The sequence below is a fragment of the Osmerus mordax genome, unplaced genomic scaffold (assembly GCF_038355195.1).
Source record: "Osmerus mordax isolate fOsmMor3 unplaced genomic scaffold, fOsmMor3.pri Scaffold_249, whole genome shotgun sequence".
Classification (NCBI taxonomy): domain Eukaryota; kingdom Metazoa; phylum Chordata; class Actinopteri; order Osmeriformes; family Osmeridae; genus Osmerus; species Osmerus mordax.
This window is the reverse complement of record NW_027120561.1, coordinates 1-10783: the sequence shown is the minus strand read 5'-3', so window position 1 is coordinate 10783 and position 10783 is coordinate 1. Positions and strand designations below refer to the sequence as shown.

Below are 10783 nucleotides of genomic sequence, written 5' to 3'. Positions count from 1 at the left end.
CCGAGGCACACACACACACCCACATGCTAAGGAAGACACACACATGCACACACACCCCACACACACACATAGGCATGCATACACACACATACTGAGGCAGACACAAGCACACAAACACAAACAGACTGTTAAGGGATGTTCTGATGGTGTGTAACATCCTTTAGACTATGAAGAAAATGGTTGGTTGTTTAATTTTTTAATTTTATTAAGTCACAAGTCATGATACATAGTATAGAAATAAATACAATATGATTACAACCTATTTACAGCAGCATCAAGTTTATACAGTGTATCAGTGCATATCTATATCAGAGTGTAACGTTTACTCAAAAACATGAAACCACCCATAACATCTCAACTTTGGTATCAAGCATGTATTCACTTTTCCTAATGCCTTCATTTACCAGACACTTTTGATCATGTCCACCCTGCCCATCGTCTGTCGGGATTTACAAAGTTCTCTCATCCTCTTATCCTTTCCTCCTGTCCTCATCCTTTTCTCCTCTCCTCCTCTCCTCCTCTCATCCTCTCCTCCTCCCATCCTCTTCTCTCTTCTTTCGTTAATTTCCACCTCTTCTCCTCTCATTCACCTCTTTATTTACCTCAGCCAAACTGGATGGGGGCCTGGAGGATGGGGGCCTGGAGGATGGGGGCCTGGAGGATGGGGGGCCTGGAGGATGGGGGCCTGGAGGATGGGGGCCTGGAGGATGGGGGCCTGGAGGGTGGGGACCTGGAGGATGGGGGCCTGGAGGATGGGGGCCTGGAGGGTGGGGGCCTGGAGGATGGGGGCCTGGAGGATGGGGGCCTGGAGGGTGGGGGCGAAGAGCCCGGGGGGCCTCCTCTTCTGCAGCCCAGCCCAGCACCAGTACACCCAAGGGGGAAGGCAGGACAGGGGGAGGAGGGGGGCTGGAGGAGGGCAGCACCAGCAGGGCCCCCCAGCGCCCCGGAGCCGGGGGAGGGGGGAGCAGTAGGGTCCGGGGGTGCCTAAGGGGGCATAGGGGGGCTGGGCCCCCATCCTGCGGATCCTCCTTCGCGCTCGGCGGCGGTGGTAGTCCCCGTTGGAGAAGTCACGGTAGTTGGAGGGGTGGACGGCCCAGAAGTGCCCCTTCCCGTTGTCGCTGCGGCCGGCCTTCATGAAGCACTCGTTCAGGGAGAGGTTGTGGCGGACGCTGTTCCTCCAGTTCTTGTCCTGGAGGAGGGGAACAGATCCTTTATTTCCTGCTGTACTTTTTTACATGCACTGTTTGCATGTCGCTTTGGATAAACGAGTCAGCTCGTTGAGCAAAATGTCAAATGTAAATGCGAATTGAGAGGAGACCAACCTTGCTCTTGAAGTAGGGATAATGGTCCATGATCCACTGGTAGATATCACACAGTAGAAGCTTCTTCTCCAAGGATGACAGGATCGCCATGGAGATGAGAGCAATGTAGGAATGGACGGGTTTGTCCTCCTCCAGGCTCCCTTTGTTGTTCTGATTCTCTTCCTCGGGCACCTCCACTTCCTGGTTCTCCTGGTCTGAACTCTCAAGCTCCTCCCCCTGGCATCTGGGGCTCCTCCATTCTCGGTCTGAGGAGTCCCGTGGACTTAGCACCTCCTCCTTCTTCTCCTCCTCCCCCTCCTCCTTCTCCTCTACCTTCTCCACCTCCTTCTCTTCCACCTCCTCCTCTATCTTTACCTTCTCCTCCATCTCCTCTTTCTCCTCCTCTATCTCCTCCTCCCATACCTCCTCCATCTGCTCCTTCTTGTCAATAGGGCTCTCAGAGTAATCTCTGGTCCCCTGCTTGTCCCCCTTGTTGTAGAGCAGGTAGTCAATGGTGAATCTCAACCCCAGTCTCTCCCTGCTCCTGCTGCAGGAGCTGCCCTCCTCCATGGTCTCCCCTGGAGCTGAAGCCTACAGACCTCCTCTTCCTCTGGGACAGATACTGATCGGTTGACCCCCTTCTTCTCCGGACAGGCGGAGATCCCTTCAGAAAGGGGCAGAGTCCGATGCCCTCGTGAGACAAGATAAGAGGCTATCGTTGGTTTCTTCACAGCAAGTCTTGGTTTGAGTCTTACACCGTGAAAGACTGCAGGTCTTGTAAGAGCTCTGCACACTCTCACTGCACAGCTCTACTCTCTGGTCACTCCGGTGTCTCTCTGGTCTCTCTTTGGCTTCGCTCTGGTCTCCCTCTGGTACCTGCCTCTCCTCAGCTCCGTCCTTCAGACCTTTGACTCGAGCAGTGCTCCGGAGAAGCGGAGGATGTCCCTATTTAAGCAGCCCTCCCAGAGAGGCCTGCGGAGGGGGGAGAGGGCAAGGCCAGCCAGGGGGTCCCATCCACTGAGATTATTTTGTATTACCTTAAGCAAATCTGTGTAATTACGGGAGATTAAACAGTCAGATTTAGTAGAGCATGGTGTGCCGAGGGTCGAGGATGGTGGTGCCGTCTCCGAGGGCCGCTGGGTGTGGTGATCCTCTTTGGGGGCCGGGGGCAGGGGGGCCGGGGGTGAGGGGGTTCTGGGGGATGCTCTGGGGCCTACAGCTTTCTCACATACATGCTTCTAAACTGGCATAATGAACGAATCAACATGTCCGTGGAAGCATCCAACTGCAAGCCCTGAATTCCTGGTCCTCGCGATTGCGCAGGGCTGGGGCTGGCTGACTGGTTCTGCCTGACTGGTGCTGCCTGGATCTGACTGGCTGGTGCTGGCTGGCTGGTACTGACTGGCTGGTACACAACTCAGGGAGTGACCTTGACTAAGAGCTCAAATATTTCGGTTTAGTAGATAATAGACAATGGTGGTACAAGTAAAACAAGAGTTATTTTCTTTTTGAGTGTTATCACACAGTTCCCAAACAATGGGACTGTCTGTTCTGTAGCATTCTATTCTATTCTACTTTACTCTACTCTGTCCTGCTATGATGTGTTCTACTATGTTATTTTGTATTCTATGCTATTCATTGTAACCTGTCTAATTTTCTAACTTCTCAGAACGCCTTCAACCTTATGTTTCCTGTAGTGTCTTTTACAGGTTTGGAAAAGACGACAAACAAATATGCATTAATGATGTATAGTGTCCTAAGTAGTTCCATGTTCATGAATGCTGGTGGACTGTGAGAGGACACACACTGTCTGGTATATTCAAGTACTGTCAGGAAGGAGAATGGAGTTTACCAACCGTGGACTACAGCGCCCCCATGTGACCAAACACCAGAACTTCTAAAGTTGTCATCTGCTGGGATCAGAGTCGGAACGCAGTCCGGTCAGCACTTCTTTTTTTTTTTGGCCCTGTTGTCCGCTATTGTCACTTAGAGACACATGCAGGTCTGGTATGACGGTAACAGCCTGGGGTTCCTGTTCCGACGTGTCCAGCATGCATCTCCTTAATCAGTTGACATGTTAGACTTAATCGTCCCGGGTTAGATTATATTAGCCTACATGTTATTAATTTAGCAGACGCTTTATCCAACAATGCATACAGAAAGTACAGCGGAATATCAAGAATGATACTGTAGGCTATCTCTGTGATAAGAAACAAGGAACAGTCTGTATTTACAAGGTACATCGCAAAGTAATCACATCTCAGTGATCTCTATAGTAACCTACCACATAGTGCCTCAAACTAATTATGAAACACAAACCCAATAAGTTTTTCAGGATTCGAATGTGGAGACCATCATTGACTGGGGCCTGCATTTGTTTGTGGTTACGTTTTGGTATATGTATGTCTAGTAGTCTAATATTGGAATTATGGAATAGGATAGAAATTATGTTATCATATTACTGTGTAATTAGCGGGTCAACTGATTTTATGCATCAATGCCTATCCTTCATAACAAATGAATAACTTTTAAAAACCAGAAATGGATCTTTGCTAGACGAATGTGGATCTCCTTTGCCCAACGAGCAACCGATTTGATCCGATGTGTTCTTGTTTTCCAATCCATCAGTGCATTACATTGTGACATTGACAACCTAATGTCAATCTCCTCTACAACGGCCGGTTCCGGCCCATTGTGTTTGTGATTACGGTGTATAATTTGGCTACCTGTGGTTCTTTTTATTTCTTGTTAAAAATAGACAAAGCATTTATTCGATAAGCAATGGCTGTATGTAAATCGCGAAGTGGAATATTTCGCTCGGACGGGAATTGAATGTGCCATGTGTCCATGTCTTAGGATCACAGCGGGCTTTTCTCGGCTGCACAATTTGAACCGTTTTCACTGTGTACTTCCGACTAAGCGCAACACTATTAAACTAAGTGTATGTAAATGTTCAAATACTTTAACACTTTTTGCTTATTCCTGACACCGAGGCCTACCGTAGGGGGTACGCCTGTCTCTTAGTATTTTTTAAAAGTTGGACTGTCACTTTAAAAAACCTTTGTCACGCCTACTTAGAGCTTTCTCCCCCAGGCTCATGTCCAGGCCGCGTTCTGATTGGCGGCTGAGAACCGTCGACTAGCGACTCCGCTGCCTCTCATTGGTGAAGTACTTGCCTTCGGCTCTGGCTCTCGCGGGGCTGCTGTACGAAGATGGCGGCCGAACTGGTGGAAGCGATGGCAAGTACAGCTCCGCTCGCTCGGGTGGTTGGGAGAGGAATGCTTTGGGAAGGGAACGGTGTCGGTTGGTCAGGGGAAACATGGAGGGCTTTGTTTCAGTACTGTAAACAATGGTTTAGTGTCGATATTGTTACAAATGCGCTGTAGGGAGACGGGTCGGCTCGGGCTGTAAGTGCGCGTCTCTAGCATGCTGGCTATAAGCACAAGAGACGCAGAAAAATGAATGATGAGACTACGAAAACATTCATCAGTAGGGAGTTGGCGTGAAGCACTATCAATCCAGGCTTTATTTGAACAATACAAGCGATTCTGACTGCTCGCCCCAATCGTCAACCTTGCAAATAGACGTATTTACACTAGTGAGGCATGACAACAAAAGCTACCCCCTTGTCAAAGTGAAAGACAGCCTCGCGCTTTTCCGCCGTTCCGGATAGATACATGTACGGCTTGGATCTCTTCAGTTCAGTTTAAGCCATTAATTACTTCAAATAGGTGGATTGTATGGTGTGTCAATTTTTTTTAGCAAAACATTTGAGTTTGGCGCTGTAAAATGTGGCATTCATGCGCCTCCACTAGAGTCTCTAGATTCGGTTAGCAGTGGAAACCGAGCCGGTTTTAGTGTGTGCCTCTGGAGCACAGGGTTGTTGGATTCTAGAACAGCCAAAAGCCAGAAAAGCCAGCATGGACAGTAGAACCGCCATGTACTGATGTCTGACAGAATAGCATGATTGAAGTCTGACAGTAAGCCATATCTAGCATCGTTTTCTGTACGGACACGGTGTTTATTTGATGTTTTGAACGCAGCTCAGAAGAAACCAGCTCTGGATTCTCGAACCAATATCAACCCAGCTGTCCCTTCCTCTTTTCAGTAACGCATTCTCTCTTTTACTGTCTTATTCTGCCTCCCACACCTCTCCCCCCCTTCCCATCTCTCCTCTCTTTTCACCCCCTCATCTCTCCTTTCACCCCCTCTCCCCAACGGTCTCTCCCCCCTCTCTTCCTCCTCCCTATCCTCTCCTCCTGTAGAACATGGTGAAGAGTTTCCGGGTGTCAGACCTCCAGACCCTGCTGGCTTCCATGGGGCGCAGCAAGAGTGGCCTGAAGCAGGACCTGGTGGGCCGGGCCCTGCGTCTGGTCCAGACCGAGTACAGCCCCGAGCTCCTCAAGAACATCCGTCAGCTGTATGAGTCACGCTTCCCAAAGGCGTCCGGTTGGCTGGCGGCCCGCCGCCCGGAGGGAGGGGTCCCGGTGGCGTACTCGTCGTTAAGCTCCTCCCCCACCGCCAGCTCTCAGGGCGCTGACTACCTCAATGGTGGCCTGGCAAAGGCCTCCCCCACGCCTGTGCCCGAGGTCAAGCTGGTGTCTCTGCCCTTCTACCAGACCATGGAGACCCTGCTGCGCCCCACAGAGCTGGGTAGGGACCTCCATACACACACACACACAGTCACTGTCTCACAGGCTAGCTATAGTATAGTCAGGTTTCCAGAATGCTTGTGTGGCTGTTTCTAATGCTCTTGTTGCTATGTGAGTTTCCAAGACATTTATTTTGTCGATTTTACGCAGTGACTAAGTATTTACCATACCTCTCCTTATGTGGCATATATTGTGTGTATATGTGTGTATATTGTGTGTATATATTCTGGTCATCTGACATGTGGTCGTCTGGTCATGTGACTCTCCTCTGCTCTGCTTCTCTCCCGTTCTCTCCAGTTGCCCAGAACAACGAGAAGCTGCAGGACAGCCAGTGTGTCTTTGAGCTGACGCAGAGCCAGGTGGAGCAGGTCCGCACCTCCAGGTGAGCAGGGGGAGGGGCTTCCTTTAGAACACGCCGTTCCGATGAACCACAGAAGAAGACCACTCCACTGCTTTGAATGGGCCCCATGCTCAAGGTCGTGTACAGTTGTAGGAGACAGTTTGGATGACTGGTGTGTGTGTGGATGATGACAGGTGGAGGAGACTTTCGTACAGGTAGTAAACAGGGTGTAACTATGAAGGAAACCGGTAGTTAAACAGGCTGTAGCATGATAGAAACGGGTAGTTAAACAGGCTGTAGCATGATAGAAACAGGTAGTTAAACAGGCTGTAGCATGATATAAACAGGTAGTTAAATAGGCTGTAGCATGATAGAAACAGGTAGTTAAACAGGCTGCAGCATGATAGAAACAGGTAGTTAAATAGGCTGCAGCATGATAGAAACGGGTAGTTAAACAGGCTGTAGCATGATAGAAACAGGTAGTTAAACAGGCTGTAGCATGATAGAAACAGGTATTTAAACAGGCTGAAGCATGACGGAAACAGGTAGTTAAACATGTTGTAGGAAGAAAGTTAACAGGATGTTCAGGGACTACTCTCAAACTACTTCTTTCTCTCTCCTGCCCAGCGAGCTTCGTCCTGGAATCAAATCAATCCAGGTTGTACTGAGGTGAGTCACCTGAAGTTCACACACACACACACACACACCATCATACCCACACTTCAGATCACGCACAGCATGACACTCGCACACTCTTTCTCGGCACTGCATGCCGCACACACAGGACCCAAAGGTGCTGCCAGTGCCCGTTTCCCAGGCTACACTGAATGACAGACACCTCAGCCAGCCAGTCACAGGCCGGAGGGCCATTTGGGTGACGTCTAATAGGCTTAGAGGTGACGGGTTCTTCCGGCGTGCACCAATGATAACCCTGAATCCTGTCTGCTCCAGAATCTGTTACACAGACTCCAACGGTCTGCAGGAAGATCAGTATCCTCCAAACATCGCCGTCAAGGTGAACCAGTCCTACTGTCATGTACCGGTACGTATGTCTAACCAGTCCTACTGTCATGTACCGGTACGTATGTCTGGAGGGAGGGGAGGGGGAGAGAAAGGTGGGGGAGCATGAGGAGAACATTTATCTGTAGGATACTTGAGGGGTACCTGATTTGGAACCTGGGGCGCACGTTGATGACATCACACCCACCCGTCTGGAGGTTAGGGATACTGGTATCAGTGCTCTTCATCCTAACCCGATGGATCATCTTTTTCTCTGCATTTTCCCCCTCTCCAGGGTTACTACCCGTCTAACAAGCCCGGCGTGGAGCCTCGTCGGCCCTGCCGCCCCGTCAACGTCACGCCCTGGCTCCACCTCTCCACCGCCACCAACAGAATCACCGTCACGTGGGGCAACTTCGGCAAGGTGAGGCCTTTCACCAAGTGTGCTTTTACCCACAGTGTCCACGTTAATGCTGCTGGCGGGCTGGCTTGTTTGCTGGCTGGCTGACTGACTGGCTGACTGTGCCGGTTGGTCGACTGGCTGGCTGCATTTGCTGCATTTGCTTCGCTGTTGACTGGCTGCTACTTGACTACTGCAGGGCTAAATGACTGTCTCTCGTCCTCCCCTCCCAGAGGTACTCGGTAGCGGTGTACCTGGTCAGAGTGTTCACCTCAGCAGAGCTCTTCAGCCAGCTCAAACTGTGCTCCGTGGAGACAGCCCAGCGCTGCCGCGAACGCAGTGAGTACTCTCTCTTCCCACCTCTCTCTCCTCTCTCTCCCATTCTCTCTCCTCTTTCTCCCATTCTCTCTCCTCTCTCTCCTCTCTCTCCCATTCTCTCTCCTCTCTCTCCCCTTCTCTCTCCTCTCTCTCCCCTTCTCTCTCCTCTCCCTCTCTCCTCTCTCTCCCCTTTTCTCTCCTCTCCTCTCTCCTTCTCTCTCCTCTCCCTCTCTCCTCTCTCTCCCCTTTTCTCTCCTCTCCCTCTCTCGCCCTCCTCTCCTGAGTTTCTCCTCTCTTCCAGTGTTAGGAGATAAAGTGTCATGGTGGTTCACCTTCCTGTGTGTGTTGCTCGTGCGTGTGTGTGTGTGTCTACAGTTCAGGACAAGCTCCGCTTCGACCCAGAGAGTGAGATCGCCACCACAGGCCTCAGAGTGTCCCTAATCTGCCCGGTAACTAAACTGTCCAGCTGTCCGTCCAGTCCTCTCAGGGTCATGTGACGTGTGACACCCGGTCTGCAGCTGACTGTTGAAACCCAGGTAACTGACCCCATCCCCTCCTCCCTCCCAGCTGGTGAAGATGCGCCTGGGCGTGCCCTGCAGGGTGCTGACCTGCGCCCACCTGCAGTGCTTCGACGCCGTCTTCTTCCTGCAGATGAACGAGAAGAAGCCCACGTGGACCTGTCCCGTGTGCGACAAGCCCGCCCCCTTCGAACTGCTCACCATCGACGGGTAGGACACGCGCGCGCACACACAATCCTCACGAATGTCTCCTCACACGTGCGTACACCCACGCGCAGGCATGTGCGTGCCAGGGCCTGTCTGTCTTTCTCCAGCAATGCCAGACCCCTCCCCCCCCCCCCCCCCCCACACACACACACACACACACACACACATATACACACACACACACACACACGCACGTCATTCTCAAGGAATTCTAATCAGAGCACCTTCAGCCTGCATCTCCCAGGATGTACAGTCAGTAGAATGTTCTGGAGTCTGTTAGAACATGCAGAGGAGATCAGTGTTGGTGCTTGTGGTCCCTTGTCTGTTCCTCTGCCTCAGCCGGCTTCGTCGGACACAATCTTATCTTCATGTTACTGTGGTGTTACAGCGTGTAAATGAATTCAGTAGTGTGTCCTTGAAGGACAAATATGTCAGCTTGTCTCACTGTGTGTATTTGTGTGTGTGTGTGACAGTCTTCTGTCCGAGATCCTGAAAGAGACTCCCGAGGACATAGAGGAGATCGAGTACTTGACTGACGGCTCGTGGCGACCAATCAGAGACGAGAAGGAGAGGGACCGGGACAGAGAGAGCAGCAACACACCAGATTACCCCGTGGTGGACATCTGTACGTCTGGGGGGGTGGGAGGATGGGGGGGGGTGGAATGAAGGATTTCTCTATGATTGTGACCGTTCGATCTCCTCTTTACCTTTCTTCTCCCCCTCCTCCTCCTCTGTCCCCTCTCTCCACCTCCTCCTCCCCCCAGGTGTTCCAGAGGCCAATGGCCACTCCCCTGCCCACAGCAGCACCAGTCAGACGGGGAAGTCCGGGGGGGGCGGGGTCCACGGGGGCGGGGTCAGGGGCCGGGGGAGGAGCCGTGGTGGATCTGACGCTGGATTCGTCGTCTGAGGAGGAAGGGGGCGGTGCCGACAGCGAGGACACGGAGGACAGCGCCGACAGCCCCCAGCCCAAACGAGGTCGCTATGACTACGACAAGGATCTGGTCACGGCCTACTGATTGGCTGGCTGGATGGACACGGACTGATGGCGCAAGAGGGAGAGGGAGGGGAAAGGAGGGGCGAGGGGGGGGGGGGGTTATGATAGACCCGAGGAGAGGAATCAATTTGTCCCCCCTGCCCCCCTCCCCCCACACACACACACACACCTCTCCGAGAGGGACATACTGCACGCCCAGATTGACATACACACACACACTTATGGCCCACCCTCGCCCCCTTCAACACTATACGCATCTTAAAGACTATTGAGCAGATCACCCTCCTCCTCCTCCACCCTGAGACCTCCAGGCCCCAGACCACTTCCTGTCCAGGCCCCAGACCACTTCCTGTCCTCGTCTCCCTCCTTTCTTGACGCCTGTCGGGATTTGCAAGCGATGGCCGAGTGTGTGGGGGAGGCCACCTCCTTCATTCAGTCATGAGGTCAACAGGTCAGGCACCCACAACAACCAGGAAGGAACATGAAGAATTCTTTTTCTTTTTTTTTTTTGCTGACTTTTATGGGACTTGATGCAAATACCCCCGTCCCCCCTCCACCCCCTTCTCCTGTGGTCCTGGTGTGTTTCTGATTGAAGATGAAGCATTTTAAGCAGGGCATCTGGGGGGGCGGGGGGGGGGGGGGGGTTGTTTGTTTTATTCCCCAGCTCAACCCCATCTTCATTAGTCAAATGACAACCTACCTCAGCCAATCGCAGCAGACCTGACCACAGTGTAGCTGACACCCGGGTGGAGAGAAGGGGGTCACGGGAAAAGTAGTTTTTATTTAGCTAAGTCAACACTGGAGAGACTAGATGATGATGATGATGTTATAATGATCTTTCTTGTGCTATCACTTCACGCCATCTCCTTAGGCTGTGTGTGTGTGTGTGTGTGTGCCACATTACACCCTGGCACTCGACAGATGACCTTGGTCAGAAAGACAGGCAGGCAGACATTGTGAAGTGATTTTCATTTATTTTCATCTGCTCCCGTAGTCCTCGTTTGCCCTAAGACTCAGAACTGGGCGGGGGGGGTGCAGGTACTGGTTCCGTGGC

At 51.9% G+C, this 10783-nt stretch overlaps 2 protein-coding genes across 2 annotated transcripts; one reads left to right on the top strand and one right to left on the bottom strand.

Moving 5' to 3' along the window:
• Positions 1-602: 602 nt before the first annotated feature.
• LOC136939583 (forkhead box protein E3-like) lies at positions 603-1871 on the bottom strand (the record flags this gene model as incomplete). Its single annotated transcript, XM_067232180.1, has 2 exons — positions 1323-1871; positions 603-1189 (listed from the first exon to the last, which is right to left on the bottom strand). Coding segments are annotated over exons 1-2 (1136 nt in total), but the record flags the coding sequence as incomplete, so codon positions are not given.
• A 2622-nt stretch (positions 1872-4493) lies between these two features.
• Positions 4494-10766, top strand: LOC136939584 (E3 SUMO-protein ligase PIAS4-A-like). Its single transcript, XM_067232181.1, is given in 12 exon segments — positions 4494-4540; positions 5567-5954; positions 6251-6335; positions 6921-6962; positions 7245-7335; positions 7588-7716; positions 7926-8031; positions 8386-8459; positions 8578-8738; positions 9209-9360; positions 9500-9596; positions 9598-10766. Coding segments are annotated over 12 exon segments (1506 nt in total). The 5' UTR covers positions 4494-4513; the 3' UTR covers positions 9752-10766.
• The last annotated feature ends 17 nt before the right edge of the window (positions 10767-10783 follow it).